Here is a 25,990-nt window from a genome sequence, read left to right on the forward strand (position 1 = left end):
GGAGGGTAATATGGAACGTCGGCCTCGTATCACTAGCAGTCAAGATGACAGGCATCTTATCCACATGGCTGTAACGGCTCGTGCAGCCACATCTCGATCCCTGAGTCAACAGATGGGGTTGCTTGCAAGACAACAACCATCTGAACGAACAGTTCAACGGCGTTTGCAGCAGCATCTACTATCAGCTCGGAGACCATGGCTGCAGTTACCCTTGATGCTGCATCACAGACAGGAGTGCCTGTGATGGCATACTCAACAATGAACCTGGGTGCACAAATGGCAAAACATCATTTTTTTGGATGAATCCAGGTTCTGTTTACAGCATCATGATGGTCGCATCCATGTTTGGCGACATCGCAGTGAATGCACATTGGAAGCGTGTATTCATCATCGCCATACTGGCATATCACCGGGCATGATGGTATGGGGTGCCATTGGTTACACGTCTGGGTCACCTCTTGTTTGCACTGACAGCACTTTGAACAGTGGACGTTACATTTCAGATATGTTACGACCTGTGGCTCTACCCTGTGGTGTCACCGCCAGACACCACACTTGCTAGGTGGTAGCCTTTTAATCGGCTGCGGTCCGTTAGTATACATCGGACCCGCGTGTCGCCACTGTCAGTGATTGCAGACCGAGCGCCACCACACGGCAGGTCTAGCACTCGCCCCAGCTGTACAGCCAACTTTGTTAGGAAAGGTTCACTGACAAATACGCTCTCATTTGCCGAGACGATAGTTAGCATAGCCTTCAGCTAAGTCATTTGCTACGACCTAGCAAGGCGCCATAGCATTTGATAATTAATATTGTGAAGCATGTACAGTAACGAGAGATGTTCACCAATTGTGGATTAAAGTTAAGTATTACATCAACTACGTACTTTATTTGCTACTATAATTTCCCTTAACTGATCCAGACCTCACGCCAGTCTGCGTGAGCTTAACACGCGCATTTCGGCTTGGCTGTCTGGCCAAGTCACTACATACCCTTCATTCGATCCCTGCAAAACCCAACATTTCAGCAGGATAATGCACAACCGCATGTTGCAGGTCCTGTATGGGCCTTTCTGGATACAGAAAATTTTCAGCTGCTGCCCTGTCCAGCACATTCTCCAGATATCTCACCAATTGAAAATGTTTGGTCAGTGGTGGCCGAGCAACTGGCTCCTCACAATACACCAGACACTACTCTTGATGAACTGTGGTATCATGTTGAAGCTACATGGGCAGCTGTACCTGTACATGCCATCCAAGCTCTGTTTGACTCAATGCCCATGTGTATCAAAGCTGTTATTACGGCCAGAGGTGGTTGTTCTGGGTACTGATTCCTCAGGATCTATGCATCCAAATTGCGTGAAAATGTAATCATATGTCAGTTCTAGTATAATATATTTGTCCAATGAATACCCGTTTATCATCTGCATTTCTTCTTGGTGTAGCAATTTTAATGGCTAGTAGTGTATCATTTCTGAGATGACTTGAAGCTGTTTTCAAAAAAATGCCAATGGTTTTTCTAAGCATGTAATGTGTTGTGATTTTTGTGTTTCCCTATTTTTGCCCACCCTCTGTAACTCCTCTGAATCTTGTGGTGGTGTGATTTGGGATACCAAATTCACAGTATCATATAACATGGACCAGAAGCCATATATGCAGGATGTATTTTACCAGATCATATTTGTAGATAACTTTTGACCACAGGTTTCATTTATAGAAATTAATACTTGGCTTAAATCATGGGTCATTACCCAAATGTTAGTATTTTGCTTACCATAACCCATAAGGAAACTTAATATGTATAAGTACATTTGTATTAGAAGCCGTGTTCATTGCCACTGGTTTGTGAAAATGTGTGAAGTTGTCTGCAGTGCTTCAGTGAGCTGCACTTTCTAATAAAGTTACAGGAAGCTTTTTGATGTTGTCATCTATGCAGATTGCATAGAAAAAAGTAGTTGCCACATTATTTGGCACTTTCTTTGTATGGAACCCCCATGCAATTTGTTATATTGTTTTCTAGACTGTGCTATCTCCTGAGAGCTCCCTGGTCAGAGAATTGTGGATGTTTTAGTTATATTGTGGCTCCTTCAGGTTCCCATTGCATTTCCATGTCATTGAATATATTTGTTACATTTAACAGTTCCTCCAATGCCAGGCTGGAAAGACTTAGTACTTTCTGCAGCTGGCTTCATATAGAGAATGTTGGATCAACACAATACCTTTGTATGAAGTTCTGCAATTTGCTTTTCTGCATTTGAAGTGAAATAACTTTATGGGAACCAGCAGTTCTGAAACTCAATGTTTTAAGGCTGATGTGCCCATTTGGAGGCTGAAATAAACACTAAACTGCCCAGAATGGCATGGATATTCTTTGAAAGATATCAAGACATATTATGCCAAAATACAGTAAATAGCATGGTTGTTACATCTCTTTCATGACAGATGTTCTGCACATCTGCCCACAACAGATGCAAGGCAAGCTACTGAGGCTCTGATATTTGTAAGTTACATTGTGAGCTTGAAAGCTCTGGAGTCAGGCATTTTAACATGAGTCCCATTTGTCCTTCACTGTACAGAATCTTGGAAACAGTGATGACACATGATTTGGTCAGTCAACTGTCATCTTGCTATGGTGAATTCAGAGAGATCTGTAGCTGCTGGTGGGCCACTAGGTGTTGCAGTATCTGTTGTTGTTGTTACTAGTAGTATTGCATCTTCTTCTTCTTTTCTGCTAGTTGTTGTGATATCCATTATTGCTCTTGGAACATTTCAATGATACTTGTCTGATTGGACAATACAGTATGTGAATATGTAAGAGCACCCACTTCTAGTTTACACTGTTGTGTCTCTGGATACAAAGAATAAAATAAGACTGTAGTTCAAGCACACTAGGCTGTGTGAATGAATACCCGAGTAGCTAATGAGTGGCAGTCTTCTACTTAGGCCATCAGGTGACTGGTTCCAGCAGCTCATCAGTGCCCGGGTTTCAGAGATCCAGAGAGATAAATACTTGGTGACAGTTGCATGAAAGATTGTCTGCCCTCAGTGAGATACACTAGTGGCTGGTAAACCATAACTTTGCACAGATTCTATATACCAGTTGTGATGTTACAGAGCTCTTAATAAACTTCAGTAGTCCTTGAATGTCCAAACACAATTATTGTCTACATGTGAGGTGCCAGTAACGAGATGATTCCAGTTTCCTATTGCTACCCTGTTGGTCACAGTATGTTCCTCCACTGGTGAGGATGTCATCTGAGTGTAGTGACAGTCTTAGATAATAGCAGTGTGTAAAAATTGTATCTCATTATTATGATCATACCAAAGAATATACATGAGTATTTTTTATTTTGATTCAGTAAAATTCTGGCATCTTCAGATGAAGGCTCTCCATCCTTTAAGTGAGGGATGAAATAATATTACAAACAATGTACTGAGAATGACATTGTTAACTGGCAAACTAGCAAAATCGCAGATTTCCTCCATATTACATAAATATTTTAGAGTTTGTGAACACTAATAGGTATCACCTTGTAGGTCAACAAAGAGAGAAATTAGTAACTAAAATGTTGCACTATAGTACAATGGTTAGTAAATGCTAAAGCAAGTTCTAACAAGAATGCTACAAGGAACTGTCTTTGCTAGATCAGATAGCACTCACTAAAATCATAAAGCATAATTTATGATTCTCAAATTCAGTCAACACAGATCATGTGTGGTCCAAGTTCAGAACTGTTATGTGTTACACTCAGAACTTATACCTACAAGTTCAGTGATAAACATTAGAAATAACCAGTCATGGTTTATCAGTAACAAATGCACTGCAAAAATAAGCTATTGTGATGTTGATTCAAAAATGTTGTGGGGTCACCAAACAAAAGTTAAGAGCAACTTTTGTATCTATGTAAAATTCAGTTTTTAATTCCTGTAACAATTTCCATAGTTAGAAATTAATAAAAGATAGTTCACAGCATATAATAATAAAAAATTTGTGCTAAGTAGAATTGCTCAGCACACTGAAAGCTTCTAGCCACACAATTATGAAGCACCATGATATCAAAACAGAAGACAATAAAAGGAAAATCTTATATTTCATATTTTAAAAAAGCATTCACACGATAAAAATGTACTATGTTATCAGAATCTGACTACTACACAAACTCTTCACAATGATAATGGAAGTATGTGCCCACCATCTTCAAACAATTAAAACTTTTGAAAATGTATAAGATGCCAGTCCTTCATGTAGTCCTGTTATGTTTGAAATATTAGCTTACCTTTATTGCAAATCTCTGATGTATTGTACAGTCACAAGTGATTAACAAAGATCCTAATTGCTCCCATATATTATGAAGTTATATCCAAGGAGGACAGGTAAATAGAATGAGGGGAGGATTAAGAAATTTCTTTCAAAAGATGAGCACTCATGTAGGAAGCAAATGAGATATGAAACACAAATTGTTCTCTTCACATAGGATATTTTGCAAATAATGAAGAGAGCGGAGAGATAGATTTTGTAATCCTAAGTTTCATTTTATTTATTTCTCCAAGGATAATCTCACAATTACATCAGAATTGTCATGGTAACACAATGCAAATCAACAGTTCAAAATATACAGCACACAGGATATGTAATAGACCTTATGAGGTTAGAACAAGTGGTTCACCATGGCCTTGATTAAGGAATCATCCCACAATTTTCCTAGGTCATTTAGGAAAACCAAGGAAAACCCAGATCAGGATGGCTAGACAGAGCAACACTATCTTCCTGAATATGAGATCAGAGTCTTAACAGCTGCACTGCATAATTTAATTGGTCCCTGTATTACAGATATTCAGACAATCTTTGGTACATGGAATACGTTCCCAAATTTGTGGTGGATTTTCTAAAAAAAAAATTGCATTATAGAATCCAATGCCTTGTCTTCAAAAACTACATGTATACTTTCCAAACCATTGTGAAGTGCATGACAGAGGATAATCACATTGTAAAAGAATATTAGGGTTTCTTCTCATTCTATCTGCATATGAAACATGGGAAGAATGAGGACTTAAATGACTGTGTGCATCTATTTTCAAGCATCTACCAGTTCAAGTTTTTCAATACCTCAGCAATATTCTCCCATGGATCAATCACACCTGTGATCATTAATGCTGCTCATCTTAGTATATGTTCAATATCTCCTGATGGTCCTATTTGGTATGGTCCATCACATGTAAGTGCTATTATGGGATGGGTCACACAAGGGTTTTTTAATTAATCTCCTTTGTAGACTGATCGCATTTTCTCAGTATCCTACCAATGAATCAATGTACGCCACATGCTATACCCATCACTGAGCCTATGTAATCATTCCACTTCATATCCCTACAAATTTCCACCCACAGATACATGTATGTATAGACTGATTCCAGTTGTGACTTTTTGATACTGTAGTCATAAAATACTATGCTTCTCTGTTTTGTAAAGTACAAAATTTTACATTTCTGAACATTTGAAGCAAGTTGCCCATCTTTGCCCCACTGTGAAACCATGTCAAGCTCTGACTTCTTCAAATTTACTTCATTATAAGTAACAGCATCACCTGAAAAAATCCTGAGGTTATTGTAATTATCATCACTCAGGCCATCGATATACAACTTTAATTACAAGGATGCCAATGCACTTCCTTGAGACACACAAGACATTACTCCATTCTCTATCCAAGATAACATGCTGCATCCACTCTACCAATAAATCATCAGTCCAGTCACCAGTTTCATTTAATAACCTATGAGACCATACTTTTATTAATAAGTGTTGATGTGCTACTGAGTCAAATACTTTTTGGAAGTCAACAAAATTACATCTGCCTGACTGTCTTGAACCATGGCTTTCAAAATGTCATGTGAGAAAAGTGAGAGTTGGGTTTTACATTATCAAAGTTTCAGGAATCTGTTCTGGTTGGCATGGAGGAGGTCATTCTGTCCTGCATACCTCATTATCCTTGGGACACTGATGACCTCACTGTATAGCACCCTAAAACACTAATTACATCACATCATTACCTTTCAGCACATAATATATTCTGAGATTCTACAACAAATGGATGACAAGGCTACTGGATGGTAGTCCTGTGGATCACTTCTTCTACCCACCTTGTAGAGAAGTGTGAGCGGTGGTTTCTTGCAAGAACTGTGCACAGTATTCTTTTAAGGGATATCTGGTATATTATGATTAAAAGAGGTATGAGTGATGTTTTCTTGCAAGCAGTGTGCACAATTTTTGTTTAAGGGATCTGTGATATATTATGGTTAAAAGAAGGATACCTCAGCCACAAATTCTGTATAGAATCTGATAGGTATTCAATCACAGATTGAAGCTTTGTTTGGCTGTAGCAGTTTCAGTTGTTTATCAATGCCACTGACTGTAAGATCCATAGCATTCATCTTTGAGTGTTCATAAAAACAGAGACAATCTACTGAGCTACCCTAGAATTTCCTTATGGTTACCATCTGCACCATCCACATTGCTGCTATATGTTTTTAATGTCATCTACTCACTTTCATATAGTTATCTTTGCTTATCTTTTCTTATCACTTGGAATCCAGCATGAGCTTCCTTAGTACACCAGTTTGCCTGTTTACGTGTTCTATCCACCAGTATTTCATTTTCAGTATGGTCACAGTTGTGTCTTCCTCTGCAGTCTGTTCACTGATTGATTTATTTGTTATCCTATTCCTTCTCATTGTTCCCAATATACACCACTCCATTATCCATTGGGCAGTGCTGGGTTTTTGAATTGTTTTGCATTAAAAATCCATGTGTCAATATCATGGAACACACTGGGTAATTGGAGTGATGGTAAGCTTTCCTTTTCAGGCACATCAGACACTTAATTTTTAAAAGCTTATTTGGTTTACTGAAAGCAGTTGAGGCCACTTTGACTCTTCTATTTCAGTATTTTGTTGATCATCCACTCAGCAATCATAAATACAAAAATTCATCAACTTGTATGATTTTGTTGACAATGTGTACTATTTTACTTATATACTTACTTATACATATTTACTGTTTATCATTTTAGTCTAATTGTAATTATTTCCAAGCCTACTTTCAAACTTCTCAAGGTCAGTCAAAATAAATGCTGTTGAGACTGAGTCAAATGCTTTCTCAAAATTCATGAACCCCAAACACAGCAGTAATTCCTACTAATTGCTCTGTTCTGTAATTTCATTCATGACATGCAAATGGTTCATTGTGCTGTAATGCCTTCATTTGAAGAGTTTCTGTAAACAATTTTGCAATTGCCATGTTTACTGAATAGCCTTCAGCTTTCATCATTTTGCCAATGGCATTGCCCCAGTGGTAACACCAGTTCACATTAGACCACCAAAGTTAAGTGCTGTTGGGCTTGGCTAGCTCTTTAATAGGTGACAGTCTGGGTCTTCTGAGTGCTGTTGGCAAGTGAGGTACATTCTGCCCTTGTGAGGTCAATTGAGTAGCTATTTGATTGCGAAGTAGCAGCTCCAATCACAAAAACTAACAGCAAATGGAAGAGTGGTGTGCTGACCATATGCCCCTTTATATCAGCATCCAGTGCCAACTATTCACTGAGGGTAACATGTTAGTTGGTCAGTACTGTTGCGGCTTCTGAGGCCTGTTCAAACAGAGTTTAGTTTATTTTTCATCATTTTTATTGAAAACCATCCTGTCTAGGTGCCTTTTTCTTTTTTATATAGGATATGGGTTTATACACTTTACCTGGCATTACTGATGGAACATTAATATTTTTGCTATTCACTATCTGCATTTCCAATATACCTCTTGATCTACATCTAAATTTAAAGAAGTGTTGGAATTGTTGTTTGAGTTTGTCTCTGTTTTTAGTTATTGTGCAATCTGCTATTTTAACTTGTAAGATGTAGCTTCTACCCAGCTGAGTTTTCTGTTTTGTTTCTCCAGATTTTTATTATTTTCAAATGCTTCTCTTTTTATTATATCTCCTCACAATTCTCTTGGTACATTACTAAATAGTTTTATGAAATCCAATATATTCTACCATGTTCCAATTACCATTAACTTAAAAATATAACTCACTTAGGTTTACATATGCTGACTGGCTGATAACATAATGACTGTATTGTTCGACTGTTGCACATTAATTGACTAAGGCTTTGTGCACGAAATGTATTTATATCCATGCATATTCCAGAAAATAATAAGCTAAGAGAATAGTAAGATATTCCATTTTAGATATTTAATAAAAAACAGTAGAGTTAAAAGGGATGAAGATACAATGGACAATGAAGTAAATTTGTTTAATTGCTAGCTTTAAAATTAGAAAATGATAATATTACTGCTACTATTTCATGAGAGCAGTTCAGTGTGCACAGGAATTCCCAAAGTTCATCAAAATGTGCATACAAAGTGAAATCTTCTAGTTTGAATAATTGCCAAACTAACAGTTTATTGTAGTGAAAGTATACAGTTTTCGAAACAGGAAAATCAAGTCTACAAGACAATGGTCCTGTGTTTTGGAAAGCATTCTATTTTAAGATTCAGACATTCTGCAACACAAAAATTTTGACTCCAGATGACTATTGAAATATTACCAGGTTCAATTCTGTAGAGAATGTGTGTACTCAGCAGCTAAGTTTATTAAAATTGAGCAATGTTCAATAATCCATTGCAGATGTAGATACATTTCAACCACTGTGTGGCTATCATCAATGCAATAAGATGCAAGTCAAATCATCATTATCACTCACCTGTACAAATAGCCCCTACAAAATTATCCATGTCAGTACTTCAGTTCACTGATCATGGATAATCTAGTAGGAGCTATTTGTAAAGGCAAGTAAGTGATGATGATTTGACTTGTATCTTGCAGCACTGGTGATAGCCATGCAGTGGTTGAAATCTAGATAGATCTACAATAAACAATTTATCAGTGACTGGTTGCTATACATTTCTCAATTTTAATTGAAATATTACTTTTTTGGAAAAACGTCACAGTCTGTTGAAAAGAGGAGAATGAGGAGATGAGGAGCCTTAAGTGAACTGTCTATGTCAGTCTTAAGAGAAACAATTTTTAGCATTGTTGAATTTTTATCATCATATGGTTTGCAATTATAATAAATAATAAGTATTTCCTTAAATAAAATATTTCCCATAAGAACCAAGTATACTGTTGTCATCAGCAATCATTAAATTATATAGTGAACAATAAAGTTTGATGAAAAGTTTCATGGATAAAAAATTAGTTATTTTATGTTAATTATCATATATGTACTACTAACAAAAAAAAAACTGAAATGGAAAAAAATAATAAGATTGGCATTAGTTGTGATATAAGAACAAGTCTGATAATCCCAGCTTGCTCTGTTACTGCTGTTCAATTTAATCTGATCTACCTCCTTGTTCTTATAAGAGAGATATCCCCAGCTCAATTGTTTGAAACTGATTTTAAGGATTTTAAACAATGGAGATTTGTGTGTTCTACGATCCATCAGTCTTTTATGTGTAAGACTCTACATTTGCGTACAGTCAATAATTGAAGGTTAATGAATGTAATAACTACAGAAGCTCATATCTCTAAAAACAATACCACACAACAAATAATTATAGGGGGTGGATAGAAATATGGAAACACCAAAAACAAAACACATTGCCATGCCTAATATGAGGTAGGAAAACTGCTGGCATTCACAATAGTTTCCAGTCATCTCAGAATGGATAAATACAGGCCCCATATGGTGAAAGTAAATCTTATACCACTTGGCCTGCAAAATAGTGGCAAGCTCAGGTAATGATGAAGGAGGTAGATAGTGACCACACACACTTCTCTCAAAAGTGGACCACAAAGGCTCAATAATATTGAGATCTGGTGACTGTGGTTGCCAGGATAAGTGTGACAATTCAGCCTTGTGCTCACAAAACCAGTCGTGGATGGTGCAAACTGTATGAACACAGGTCCTGTCATCTTGGAACACAGCAACAGCATTGGGGAAGAAATATTGTACCATGGTCAGCCAAAATGGTTACATGATCTTTGGCAGTAATGTGACCTTGAAGAATAACCATGGGGTCCATGGAATTCCACACTGTGGTTGCCCAAATCATTGCTGAATGCCAACCATGTTTCACTCTTGGCTGCAAGGAGTCTGTATCAGACACAAACTTGGCCAGAAGTTTGAAACAGTGTGCAACAATACTTGTCTGACCAAATGACTTTCTTCCATTGTTGCATAGTCCAGATTTCATGGCTTTAGCACCACATTATCCTGTGTTGGGTATTTACACAACTACAATTCCCACCTCATTGAGTTCCTTCATGTTGTTAAAAATTTCAATATCTCCTTTAAAACACAAACATACACACAAAATTCTAGCTTTCGCAACCAACGGTTGCTTCGTCAGGAAAGAGGGAAGGAGTGGGAAAGATGAAAGGATGTGGGTTTTAAGGGAGTGGGTAAGGAGTCATTCCAATCCCGGGAGCAGAAAGACTTACCTTAGGGGGAAAAAAGGACGGGTATACACTCAGGGAAAGGATTATCTTGGTTTGTGTAGGGGAAATTTCTACCATAGCCCTTGCAATTGTGACATGTCATACATTAATCACACTATCTGGAATGTGGAGGATTTGTGTATTGATCATTAGCAGCACACATGCTTACAATAGCTCAGCAAATCTACCATTGCAGAGATTGTCCTGGCACCAGACATCCTATAGAATATAATGATACAGATATAACAGTGTTATTAAGGAAGCTGCTGAAATCAAATTAGCAAGTTAAATTTTAAATGGAGATAGTGGTTTTTGTTTAAATTGTGCATGAGATCCTGCTATCTCCCTTGTAAAAAATGGAGAGGCAGAGTTTATGCTACCTCAATCATTGATTATTGATTTCACTATAGATAACTTCTGACATCATTCACCTTTGGTTTGTGATGGCACTAGTGTTTACAGTGTGTGTTAATGTTATCTTGCTGGAGTTTCCCTGAAAACTGAGATTTTGAATTCCCTTGCACAGTGCTTACTTGCTTTAATTTTGCCTTGAAAATGGTAGGGTGTACTCCTACCAAAATATCAGCAGTTGTTGATGATGTCACCCAGCTGCATTTCTGTAAGTTATTTGAATATTGTATATGCCGGAAGAAAATCAGGTCTCCATGTGTCACATGTGTATCAGCAAGGGGAACAAATACTTAAAACACTGTGAAGATGGCTGTAACTCTTTAACCAACAATACGTCAACAGGCATTATCTTGCTGGAATGAAAAGTTGGTGCAGGTGTGTGGGGGTGAAAGCTAAAGGAAAGACTGGTGTTGATACCAGTTGCAACTGATGAGCCTGCTAATGATGCTGAATCATCCCCATTTCATTTGCAGCTTTACATTGTATTAATTAACTATTGTCATGTTCAAAAACACCTCTCAGATTCATTTTTGTTAATTTTATCAATGAGAGGGGAGGTGTATTATATCAGATGCATGTGTTTACCCTTAATCCAGTGGTCCATTCACTTGAAACCTAGTTAGAATAACATTTACAAACATCATGTACTATGAATTTGAATTTTTTAAATTAATTGTTGATATGTAGAAAAGACATTTTATAATGCTTTTTCTTCTCCATAGGTCTCACCCACAAATTCTATAGATTACTTGCCCTACAATTCAATTCATAGGGCTATAACTGAGAGTATGAATCATGTAACAAGCATGACAAAAGCAGCTGTAGTCCCTCAGATAATGAGGTACGTATAAATATTGTTCCTCCACTCATATACTAAATGTACACAAAGGCTTACTGTTTAGATATTCAGCAGGACAGATCTATGCATTGTAGCATCATTTCACAATATATTGTAGCTGCAGTCTTCTCTTGATTAAACAGTATTTAATACTGACCTTGACTATATTCCAGATCTTCACTCTATAGAGGGCACTATTTTAGATATTGAATAATTTACATGATATTAAATGGTTTTTGATTTTGAGACAGCTGCATTGTGAAAAATTAACATTGAGACTAAATGATAACTTTTGAGCAACACATTGAGGCTGTCAAAATTTATTTTAGGCAATCAGTCCATTCCATATTTAGGAAATTAGCTTTTGGGAAAATGTGGGAATCCTACATTTTTGTCCTGAGCAAACTCCTAGTGTAGGCAGTTTGCTGTTTTCTCCTTGTAACGCGTTATAAAGTGTTTAAGAGTGTATCTGTGTCATGGGGATGTGTTTAATGTTATGATGGACGAAGGGAAGGGAGAGAGCTAAACCCCTTGCTGGCACATAGACTACTACTCTCAAACAGCACCATGACAAGGGTACCCATACCTGGGGGCAAGAGCAAGGGCACCCCGCCCCCCTCTCCCAAGCTCTCAGTGAAAGGAAAAGGTATATAGTATAGTCAGGTGTTTTTCTTTTGGGTAAATGATTCAAAAGTCAGTGTTACAGAGGTTTTTAACAGGGTAGAAACTGCAACCTTTTTGCGCTACTTACAAGTCACTATTCATCTCCCAAAGTATTAAAAATACTCCATACCTGCAGGTCTGGGACCCCCCCCCCCCCCCCCTCCTTGCACCATAAAAACTATTGTATGGGCACCCTTGCACCAAGAGGGCCACCAAGTTTAGCATCCCCATATGACAGATGGATCACCATCCATATTATCCCATGCCTTCACCCTATGAGACACTGTGAAGAGGTCTAGAAGTTAACCATGACAGAGGTGCAAGGTGTGGTCATCAGGAACTGTATGCCTGTTGGTGATATGGACAATGTTTAAGGGCACCAGCTTGCCTTTCTCACACTGCTGTAGATGTGGCTTATTCACCTTACCTGGTTGACCTTTTGATTGCCATGGATCTGTTCATATACAGTGCCACTTAAGTAGCATATATACTGAGGATGTGTTAACATGGGTAATCGTATTTCCAGTCCAAAGACTCATTGTCTGTTTGTAGTTTGAAGTTTGGGGCTGCTTATTTGGAGTATTTTTTTTTCTATTGTTGTCTCCTGTCATTATTTTATACTTGATTTTGCATCTAACTGTTTGTAATGATTGCCATAAGTGCTATTCTCACTATTCTTTTTCTTCTTTGGTGAAAATAACAAGTCATCATAACTGCCTAGAGTGGGAAAGATAAAGGTTTAATGCTCCAATGACACTGAAATCATTAGAGACTTATCACAAGCTCTGATTGGACAACGGGGCTGGCAGCAATTCACTGCACTGGGTGCACCTGGCTGCAAATCGTTGTTCATACCTGGGTTCAGAGCCCATCTTCAGTTCCTACTGGCACTGGCTGATGTGGTGAAGACACCTAACTACAATTATGGGGTAGATGCAGAGCTGTTGTTGTGCAGAATCATTCCCAGAACCAATTGTGGTCTTCTGGTTTGCAGCAGACTGGGAGATCTAAATGATTCTGTGATGGGATCAGATGCAAGTTTCGTGATTCCACTACTGAGTGGAGAATTGAAGGGTTCCCCTTAATAGGTCAGGAATGCACTACCTGCAGGAAGCAGCCACTAGGGTGGCTGAGTATGTGTGGCATGCACACATGGGTTTTTTAGGATGGATAAAACCCTCCACAGGCCCAATAAGATGCCTTCTGAGTCCAGTTACTATATGTTAATATAGTATTGGGCAAAATCAGGAGTATCTATGGAAATCTCTCAGGACTAATCTCTTTTATAAATGGTAACAGTGCCCACATAGTACCAGGGGTAGCAAACTGGTTGAAACCAGATGCAAATACCAATGAAATTCTAAATTCGGATTGGAATATATACCACAAAGATAGGGTGAATGATGGTGGTGGAGGTGTGTTTATAGCCATAAAAAATATGATAATGTTCATGAGGTTAGTACAGATTCCGAATGCAAAATAATTTGGGTGAAGACAAGTGTTAAAGGTGGATCAAACACTGTCATTGGTTGCTTTTATAGACCCCTGCCTCAGCAGCAGTAGTTACAAAACAGTTTAGAGGAAACTTAGACAATATTTCATACAAATTTCATAGTCATTTTCTAGTTTTAGGTGGAGATTTTAAGTTGCCAGCTATAGACTGGGAGACACATGTAATTAGGATCGGCCATAGGGACAGAGAATCGTGTGAAATTGTCCTAAGCACTTTAATTGACAATTAATTTGGTCAGTTAATCAGAGCACCAACTCAGAGAGATAATGTCTGAGACCTGCTGGTGACAAACAGACCTGAAATTTTCAACCCAGTTAATGTAGAATAGGAAATCGGTGATCATAAGGCCATTACAGTATCACTAAATATGGCTGTAAATGGATATAAAAAGAAAGGCAGGAAAATCTTTCTGCTTAGGAAGAGTGACGATAAACAAATTTCAGATCACCTGAGCAGTCAGCATAAAAATTTCATCTCCAGCATTAACAACATTCAGTGTCAATGGACAAAGTTCAAGAGCATTGTATGATAAGATTTAGGCAGGTATGTGGTGGTTGTGAGTGATCATAAAGGCCTGCTGTGGTTCAACAGTCACGTTAAAAAATGGCTACGAAAACAGGGGGAGTTTCACTGCAAATTTAAATGCAGCCAAACCCTCAGAGAGAAAGAAAAACTAAATGAAGCTAAAATTACCACAAGGAGAGCCATGCATGAATTATTCAACGAATTCAAAAGTAAAATTCTGTCTACCAATTTGACAAAAAATTCTAAGACATTTTGGCCTTATGTTAACCATAATGGCATTGAAATGGAAGGTGACACAGGAAAGGCCAAAATACTAAACCCTTTTTTCCTAAACTGTTTCACAGAGGAAGGTCACACTAAAGTGCCTACTTTAAGTCATTGCACGAAAGACGAAATGGCTGATATCAAAATAAGTGGCCACACTATAGAAAAGCAGCTGAAATCCTTCAACAGATGGAAGACCACTGGATACCAATACAATTCTACATAGAATATGTGAAAGAACTTGACCCTCTTCTAGCAGCTGTGTACTGTTGGTCTTTGGAGGAATGAAATGTTCCTGATGATAGACAAAAAGTGCAGGTCATTCCCATTTTAAAGAAGGCTCATCAGACAGACCCAACTATAGGTCTATATGACCGATTTCAGTCAGTTGCAGAATTTTGGATCATGTTTTATGCTTGCCTGTTATGTCATTTGTGAGACCAAAAGTCTCTGTAGGAACCAACATGAGTTCTGAAAACGTTGATCACGTGAAATCCAGCTTGCTCTGTTCGTCCACAAGACCCAGGTGCTGAGGTAGATGCTGTGTTCCTTGACTTATAGAAGGCATTCAGTACAGTTCTGCACTGTTGCCTAGTAAACAAAACATGAGTGCATAGAATATCAGACCAACTGTGTGATCACAGCATGTCATTCTAAATGGAGAGAAGTTTTCAGACACAAAAGTAATTTTGAGTGTGCCCCAGAGGAGTTTTATTGGACCATTACTTTTCACAGTACATATATAAATGACCTAATAGACAATGTCAGAAGTTCCATGGGGTGTTTCATAGATAATGATGATGTTGTACACAAGGAAGTTCTGATGCTATAAAATGCAGGAAGACCTGCAGAAAATCGATATTTGGTGGAAGGGGTGGAAATTGACCCTCAATATAAACAAATGTAACATATTGTGAATACACAGAAAGTAAGACCCATTATTGTATGATTATGTGGTTGGAAAACAATCACTGGAAGCAGTTATTTCCATAAAATATCTGGGGGTATGAATACAGGGTGATTTGAATTGAAATGATCACATGAAATTAATTGTTGGTAAGACAGATGCCATACTGTGTGTTATTGAAAGAATCCTTAGGAAATGTAATCCATCAACAAAGCCAGTAGCTTACAAAAGCACTTGTTTGACAAATACTGGAATATTGCTCACCACAATGGGGTCCATACTAAATAGGACTGATACAGGAAATAGGAAAGATCCAAAGAAGAGCAGTGTGTTTTATGACATGCTCATCTAGTAATCACGAAAATGTCACAGAGATAATCAGAGAACTCCAGCGGCACACGCTGCAAGAGAGGCACTCTGCATCACATTGTGGTTTATTGTTACAGTTCCAAGAGTGTACATTCCTATAACAGTCAACATATATATTGCTTTCTCCTTTGTATGTCTCATAAAGTACTATGAAGATAAAATTAGAGAAGGCTTACTGGCAGTTGTCCTTCCTATGAACTATTCGCGACTCGGACAGTGAAGGAAGGAAGCGACAGTGGTACATAAAGTATGCTCCACCACATACCATATGGTGGCTTGTGAAATATTGAGGTAGATGTAGAAGGAAGTTGATTGTCTTTCACGAAGGAATTGTCCTAGTATTTGCTTTAAGCATTTAAGAGAAACCTCAAAAAACTTGACTCTTGGATACTCAGATGAGAAATACAAAACTCGTAGATACATATCAATGCCTTAACTACTGCACCAACCTGATCGCTGATAGAGGAAGAGTTTATGAAGATGCTCATAAGCAGTAACAGTGAGGATGATTTCCTTGATGCCTAGAATAGGTAAATTATGACAAATGAAATCAATTGTCTGCATTTACACTCCAGCATTTTAGTGTGTACACAGCAGCAACAAAAAAAATTCTGTTGCACAATTTGGAGAATAGTGGCAACAGTCTTGAAACTGTATGTAGAATGGGGATATAATTTTTGTCTCAACAACTGAGATTTAACCTGAGACAGTTATGTATTTCTCTGGCTTCACATTTTGCCACATGTGATATTGGTCATATGAACTTGTGCACCATGCCAAAACTAGAGACACAGAAATGAGGATAAATCCAGCCTTTATTAACACCTGAAATGCTTGCCATAAAGTGCTGCAACAACAGGGAAGTGTGGCTGTTGACTAGATGAGAGGGAGGGGGGGGGGGGGGGGGACAACTATGAAGCTATGTCACCAATGGGGCCAATGTACATATCAAACAGACAGAGAATTAGATGGAAAAATATAGGGTATCTTTTATTCGAGAATAGCTTTATTCATTCTTGAGTTATTTTATATTTTGTACAGAACAAGGCAACACTGGTCATAGAGTATGTTGTCTGGTATGTAGGAAGGTGCTTATTAGTCAGTTCACTGATTCCTCATGGACTCTGTTGTCTGATGTATGCAAAAGTTCTGTTTTTCTTCACACAAACAACTGCCTTCACATGTCTCTGCAAATACAAACCTAATGAACTTAAATCCAGAGAGTGTGGTGGCACTCCACCAGATCTCTCTGATCTATCTGTGTGTAGCCCAAATTTTCATCACTGGTATATGGCTAACCCCAGTTTCCTGCAAGATGCAGTGAGTATTGCACTCTGAACTCTTACTGAATGATTCCAGAGCAGTGGTTGATGTTGGTTCACCTGTAGTCATTTTGATCCTGGCTGTGACAGAGCCACTTTAAGAGACTTGTGTTAGAAGTTCCAGCACCATACACTACCAGTAATTTGTCTGGTCCCTTAAACCCACAAACCAAAACCAAAACTACCAGTAGTTAATGGGTGATCTGTATTGTTTTACATTTTCTGCAGTAACGTGGATGCTGCTCTCTCCAGATATCAGGCTAATCTTAGTGTGTTTGTCTTGTGTTGACGCCATCAACTTTCATACCAGCTGTAAAAATGCAACTTCAGTCATAACTTGAGAATGGATAAAGCTATGCTTAAATAAGAGATACCAAATTCAGTGTGGAATCACTTTACTATCTTCACATGCCAACATAAAATCATTGCATAAAACAATTATGTAGTTCAATCTTCACATTCTGCCCCTGTGATGGTCAGATTCTCATCCTCTCCACAGGTTCATACTATTGCAGAAAGTGTTAATATCAGTGGTCTGTCTGCTTCTGACAAAAGAACTTTAAAGAAACATATGCAAGAGAATGACAGATAACTGGCAGAAAAGGGCATGCTGTTGATGAGAATCCTCTGTGATTTAGGAGGAACCAGTTTCCAAATGTTATTGTAACTAATCACTGGAAGAAACAGATACAAATTTTTATGTGTGCAGTTAACTCAGAACATAAAGTATGGCATGAAGTCAGATTAATTGCAAAACATGCAATGAACCATTATGTGTGAGAGTTATGACAAAAAAAATCAGTAATTTGAATCTGGAAAAAAAAAATTTAAATAATTTGAGAGCGATGTTGAGACTTCTGCCATTGTCACATTGTGTACTTTGGCTATAGAGAAGAATAAATTGACTATCTATAATTTATATACTGAGTGCTTGGTTTACAGTAGTTTAATGAGTGAATAACAGATCTCTTGAAAAAGATTCAACAAAAGTGAAGGGAAAACTTAATTGTTTGTGATCCACAGTCAATGATGTATCATATCGATATCACAGACATTTAGTGTACACCCCTGTGATATACATCCCATCAGTCAGAAAAGCTTTGAGACTGGATTAATAAAACATAAAGCTAAGAGGAGCTCTACTCCCCCCGCCCCTCTTCCTCCACCACTTGAGTACAATGTGCAGAACGTTCATACAACTATGTGAAACTGTCAGAAAAGACCTTCTTTGGGATGAATAAGAAGAAGAAGAAGAAGAAGAAGAAGAAGAAGAAGAATAGGCCTCTGGTATGTTCTGCCAGTCATAAAAGGCAATGGAAAGAACAAACCACTAATAGGGCTAACCCCCCTTTTAGTGTGATTAGTTGGTTCAGGACAGAACTAATGAAGCCTCGGACAAGCGCTGTCATGGTTGGGGATGACGCTTGAACCCTATGCCCATCCACAATGGTAACGACACTGCTAGCCACATGGGAAATGATTTAAATCCAAATAGAGGTGTTTTGCAGGATATGCTTCCTGCAACCACTCTAGAAGGAAAACAAAGACAGAGGATGAGATGGTCAGATGAAGTTAACTGACACCTCATGTTCTGTTATTACCAAGCAACAAACTTAGGAACCAACACAACTGGATACAGATCACAACTATACACAACATTTATTACCAGATACCCAGAATTAAAAATTTTAACAGAACGACGACTAGCTGATCAGATCCATGTAATAATAAAAATATAACAGGATACCCCAGTCAGAATTAGAAAACATCAAACTACAAGTACAACAAATACTGGAACAAAATAATGTGCAAATCAGAAGAAGAAGAAAATACAGTAATGGACTCAAACAACCCAGAGCAAACAAACAAAGAACAACACTCATCAATTAAACAATCAGAGGAAAATGAAATCTTAAGACAGCCACCAGAACAAGTACACATAGAACATGAAGTGACACACATGTTAGATATAGAAGAAAAATGTCAGCTGACATATATAGAATACAAAGACACAAATACAGACATTAGACCATTCTTGCATAGACCACCTAATAACCCACAAGTCAAAACAACAATAACAACTATCAACACAATCATACACAACAAAATAAATGAAAATACAACTATGGAAGAGTTACAACTACTGGTTTATATAGGAGCACTCACTACACTAAATATACACACTAGGCAGAGATCAGAACCAACCAACACACAGAAGAAACCCACAAAACCAGGATGGCAACACAGGCTACAGATCAGAATAGAAAAACTGAGAAAAGACCTTGGACAGCTAACACAATTCATAAGAAATGAAATGTCAGACAAAAAACGAAAAAGGTTAGGTAGAATCTTACAACAAGAAACGATAGAGCAATTAGATCAAAAGAAGCAGAAATTACAAGCATTGGCCAAATGACTTAGAAGATACAAAAAAAGTGAAAATAGAAGGAAACAAAACCAAACATTCAACACAAACCAAAAGAAGTTTTACCAGACAATAGATAACACACACATTAAAATAGACAATCCACCAAACATAATAGACATGGAACACTTCTGGAGCAACGTACGGTCAAACCCGGTACAGCATAACAGGCATGCACAGTGGATACAAGCAGAAACAGACACATACAAGATGATACCACAAATGCCTGAAGTGATAATTTTGCATCATGAAGTCACCCAAGCAATTAATTCTACTCACAATTTTAAGCCCCTAGAAAAGATAAAATAGCAAATTTCTGGCTGAAGTAGTTCACCTCAACACATTCACATGTAACTAAATTATTTAACAGTTACATTGCAGACCCATACACATTCCCTGATACACTTATACATGGAATAACTTATCTGAAACCTAAAGATCAAGCAGACACAGCAAACCTAGCTAAATATCACCCCATAACATGCCTACCAACATCACCCCATAACATGCCTACCAACAATATACAAAATATTAACTTTGGTCATTACACAGAAATTAATGACACATACAACACAGAACAAAATTATAAATGAAGAACAAAAAGGCTGCTGCAAAGGAGCACAAGGATGTAAAGAGCAACTGATAATAGATGCAGAGGTGACATATCAAGCTAAAACTAAACAAAGGTCACTACACTACGCATACATTGATTACCGAAAAGCTTTTGATAGTGTACCCCACTCATGGTTACTACAAATATTGGAAATATACAAAGTAGATCCTAAATTGATACAGTTCCTAAACATAGTAATGAAAAATTGGAAAACCACACTTAATATCCAAACAAATTCAAATAATATCACATCACAGCCAATACAGATTAAGCGTGGAATATACCAAGGAGACTCATTAAGTCCTTTCTGGTTCTGCCTTGCTCTGAACCCACTATCCAACATGCTAAATAATACAAATTATGGATACAATATTACTGGAACATACCCACACAAAATCACACATTTGCTGTATATGGATGATCTAAAACTACTGGCAGCAACAAATCAACAACTCAACCAATTACTAAAGATAACAGAAGTATTCAGCAATGATATAAATATGGCTTTTGGAACAGACAAATGTAAGAAAAATAGCATTGTCAAGGGAAAACACACTAAACAAGAAGATTACATATTGGATAACCACAGCGACTGCATAGAAGCGATGGAAAAAACAGATGCCTATAAATATCTAGGATACAGACAAAAAATAGGAATAGATAATAAAAATATTAAAGAAGAACTAAAAGAAAAATATAGACAAAGACTAACAAAAATACTGAAAACAGAATTGACAGCAATAAACAAGACAAAAGCTATAAATACTTATGCTATACCAATATTGACCTACTCAGTTGGAGTAGTGAAATGGAGTAACACAGACCTAGAAGCACTCAATACACTTACACGATCAAAATGCCACAAATATAGAATACATCACATACATTCAGCAACAGAAAGATTCACATTAAGCAGAAAGGAAGGAGGAAGGGGATTTATCGACATACAAAACCTACATTATGGACAGATAGACAATTTAAGAAAATTCTTTCTAGAACGAGCAGAAACTAGCAAAATACACAAAGCAATCACTCATATAAATACATCGGCTACACCACTGCAATTTCATAACCACTTCTACAACCCTTTAGATAACATAACATCAACAGATACAAAGAAAGTAAATTGGAAAAAGAAAACGCTACATGGCAGGCACCCATATCATCTAACACAGCCACACATCGATCAAGACACATCCAACACATGGTTAAGAAAAGGCAATATATACAGTGAGACGGAATGATTCATGATTGCAATACAGGATCAAACAATAAACACCAGATATTACACAAACATATTATTAAAGATCCCAATACCACAACAGATAAATGCAGACTTTGCAAACAACAAATAGAAACAGTAGACCACATCACAAGCGGATGTACAATACTAGCAAATACAGAATACCCCAGAAGACATGACTATGTAGCAAAAATAATTCATCAACAACTTGCCATACAACGTAAACTAATAAAACAACACGTTCCCACATACGATTATGCACCACAAAATGTACTGGAGAGTGATGAATACAAATTATACTGGAACAGAACCATTATAACAGATAAAACAACACCACATAACAAACCTGACATCATACTCACCAATAAAAAGAAGAAATTAACACAACTAATTGAAATATCCATACCCAATACAACAAATATTCAGAAGAAAACAGGAGAAAAAATTGAAAAATACATCCAACTGGCTGAGGAAGTCAAGGACATGTGGCATCAGGATAAAGTTGACATTATACCAATTATACTATCAACTACAGGAGTCATACCACACAATATCCACCAGTACATCAACGCAATACAGCTACATCCAAACTTATATATACAACTACAGAAATCTGTAATTATTGATACATGTTCAGTTACCCAAAAGTTCCTAAATGCAATGTAACATATACCGTACAGTTAAAAGGAAGTCATGCTTGATCAAGGTCCGCGTCTCTTTCCGTTTTTAACCAGACATAACGTCTGAGAAAGGAAAGAATAATAATAATAATAATAATAATAATTTATTGTCATTTGGCTGATTACAGCAATAGACAAAGTCAAGAGCGTATATTTCTTCATAATCTACAGTATCGATGTAAATTGCTTTACGTAAAATAGGTACACGTTAGAATACAGTATTTTCATCTTCAAAAAATTCATCAATAGCATGAAACGGATTGTTCACTTGTGGATTGTATAATTTAGCTTTAAAAATATTTACAGACAGTTCTTTAAAGTCAGCAATTAGTGTATTAAACATCCTTAGTCCAAGAAATAGGTAGGAGTTCTGCGATTTTGATTATCTATGATGTGGCATGTCTACAGATGTTCTGTTCCTAGTATTATGGCCGGCCGTAGTGGTCTAGCTGTTCTAGGCGCTCTGTCCGGAACCGCACAACTGCTATGGTCGCAGGTTCGAATCCTGCCTTGGGCATGGATATGTGTGATGTCCTTAGGTTAGTTAGGTTTAAGTAGTTCTAAGTTCTAGGGGACTGATGACCACAGATGTTAAGTCCCATAGTGCTCAGAGCCATTTGAACCTAGTATTATGGCTATGAATATCACTTGTCAATACAAAATTAGAGATGTTGTTTGTAATGTACAGTAAAACATTGTAGATGAATAAGTTTACTATTGTAAGACACTGCAATTTAATAAACAGAGGTTTACAGTGTTCTGTTTTATCAGAATCCATTATTATTCTTATTACTTTCTTCTGTAAAAGTAAAATGTCATTTACATGACAGCTACTACCCCACAGTAAGAGTCCATAAGAGATGATGCTTTGGAAAAAGGCAAAATATGCTGATCTCACATAGTCATTGGGAACATGTCTTTTTAAATTTCTAATTAGATAAATAACTCTTGAAAGCCTAGCTAATATATTTTTAATGTGTGGTTCCCCTGTCAATTTATTGTCAATATTAACACCTAAAAATTTAACAGTTTCTGATTCTTGCTAGTTAAGAATCTCTTTGAGGCTAAAGTAAAGTGTCTGGGTTATTTTTCATTTAGCAAGAAGCCATTAGCTTTGAACCATAATGAGGACTGAGCAAGGGTATTTTTGGTCAGTGTTTTCAGTGTACCTAGATCAGAGCTTTTATGTAGAGAAGTTGTGTCATCAGCATACAATATTGTGTGAGAATTTATGAATAAGGGCAGGTCATTAATCATTAGTATAAACAGTAAAGGTCCAAGCACCAACCCTTGAGGCACTCTGTACCTAACATTAACCAAATTTGATTTCTCCCTACCAATGCATGCAACTTGTTGATGGTTCTCTAGAAAAGACTTGAACATATTTATACTTTTCTCATCAAAACCATAGTAAACTAGCTTATTCAGCACAGTGCCATGCTCTACACAGTCAAAGGCTCTGCTCAGGTCACAAAAAGTAGCCTGGGCATAATCCCTAGCCTCGAACACATATAGGACTAATTTTACGAGGAGTCCATTGCATCCGCTGTGGATTTACCTTTCCTGTTTATCACTAATTATATTTAGTTTACCCAAGTAGACACTAACTTGCTCATTCATAATTGTTTCTAAAATTTTTGAAAAAACTGGGGTTATGGATATAGGTCTGTAACTAGCGGGACAGTTCTTTTCCCCTTTTTTATATATGGGCACAACTCTAGAAATTTTTAGTATGTTGGGGAACTTACTTTCAACTAGGCATTTGTTAACACAAAATGTTAAAGCACAAATCACACAATCAATAACATCTTTCAACAAATTACCTTACATATCATAGTAATCAACACTAACTGAAGGTTTGAAATTTTTCACTATTTTTAGGATATTATTTGGGTTCACTTCTATGAAAGTGAAGGTGCTTGGGGGAAGCTTTTCAAAGCAGCTGTCCATAATACTAAGTGCATTTCCAGGGAGTTTGTTTATTGAACTACTAATTTCTTCAATGGAGTGAATGCAATATTTATTAAATTCTTCTCGGGTAATGGCAATTTACTCTTTGTGTTTAGTTTGTGCAATGGAGTTTATTACACTCCAGGCCTTTTGGCATTTATTGTTAGATTTTTCAATGTTTACTATGTTATGCAGTGTCTTTGCTTCATGTATTGCCTTCCTATACTTGTATTTAGCTTGAGCATACAGTTCTTTATACAGTTCTGATTTACTGGTTTTGTACAGACTAGAATACAACATAACAGTATTTTGCAGTTGCCCTAACTGTGGAGTATACCATTCCTGCATTTTCCTTTTCTTGTAATTACTACTAATATTCACTGTACATTTTTTCAGAGGGATGTTATTTTAGAATATATTTAAAAATACGGAGAAAAACTTGGTGAAAAGAATATCAGCTGAGCAGTGCTGAAGCCTAATAAGACATGTGTCCCAACTGAAATAAGTGAGGGCATGTCTAAACCTATCCATCCACTCTCTGCTCACTGGTCTAGTAATCACAATTTTAGATTCTGGTTTGGTGCAGTCTGAAGTTACATTATTAAGACTAAGTTATACTGCATCATGGTCTGAGAAAGGGAAACTAATTACATCAGTGGACACGCAGGTTCTCTTGATATATAGTTAAATATATTGTCTAGACAGGATGAGCCTCTGGTAGGTTTGGAGTTAACATAGTACAGGTTAAATTGTTGAAGCACATTTTTGAGCTCTGTCACAGTTTTTTTGTCCTGCATGACATCAAATCTTTAATTGATATCCCCTCCAATGGCAATATTGTATTTTTTCCATACATATGTACATTAAGAGTTCCTCAAGTTTCTCCAGAAAAATATGGGGGTCACCACTAGGCGACCTGTACACTACTACTACTACTACTACTACTACTACTACTACCATTAGCTTAAGGCCTGCAATTACTAGGCTTGATATTTTAAAATGCATTTCATCACAAAGGGTATTGAGATCTATCCTGCCACAGTTTGGTGCAGGAGATGTTTTTGCATATATTGTTCCCTCACCACGTAAGTGCTGTTTTCTGCAATAGAACTTAAGTAGTGTGTAATCATCCAATACTTTGTACCCAAGCTCATCCTCTTTACACCAATGTTCACTTAAACATAGAATATCTACTATGGTTTCATTTGAAAATTCGTTGACTATTAAGTTTTTATCTGCCATACCCTGAATATTGAGGTAGCATATTTTAAACTCTACTTGACATGACCTAATGTTACCACATGGAAGTTGACCAGGTTGTGTCCTTATGTTACTAGAACACCCAGCCTGGTCTATGCATAAAAGTTTTTTGTCATCTCAGTTGAAACATAATACAAACACATTACTGGTCTTTTTTCCTTCTCTACCTTATCCAATACTATTCCGAGAATTGTATCACTTAAAACACGTACCTAGATTATTGAAATGTTGACCATGCTTGGTATGCCATTCTCTGTTACAAATACTGGTGTTAATTAAGGAAACATTCTTAAAGTGCTCACAGATAGTTTTTTACTCCTTGTTGGTCTGCTCCACTTCCTTATTCACACATGACCACTGGGGCAAATCATGTCAACGAGGCACATTAATGAGATCACATTGGTGTGGGTTAACCCTCCGAGAGTCTTCTTCAGTGTCAAAGTAGCTATCTTCCTTTCGTTTCTGCTGATGTCGTTTGCTCCGGCCATGACCACTACAAAGTCTCTGTCCACAAGGGCTGT

The 25,990-nt window shown here is 37.2% G+C and overlaps 1 protein-coding gene across 1 annotated transcript in view; it reads left to right on the forward strand.

Annotated features, from left to right (window-relative positions):
* Positions 1-25,990, forward strand: part of LOC124721524 (muscle calcium channel subunit alpha-1-like) — an 857,532-nt gene that overhangs the window by 807,955 nt on the left and 23,587 nt on the right. The window contains exon 38 of the mRNA XM_047246542.1: positions 11,620-11,738. Coding sequence (XP_047102498.1) covers positions 11,620-11,738 — 119 coding nt within the window. The remainder of the gene's footprint in view (positions 1-11,619; positions 11,739-25,990) is intronic.

The sequence above is a fragment of the Schistocerca piceifrons genome, chromosome X, assembly GCF_021461385.2.
Source record: "Schistocerca piceifrons isolate TAMUIC-IGC-003096 chromosome X, iqSchPice1.1, whole genome shotgun sequence".
In the NCBI taxonomy this organism is placed as follows: domain Eukaryota; kingdom Metazoa; phylum Arthropoda; class Insecta; order Orthoptera; family Acrididae; genus Schistocerca; species Schistocerca piceifrons.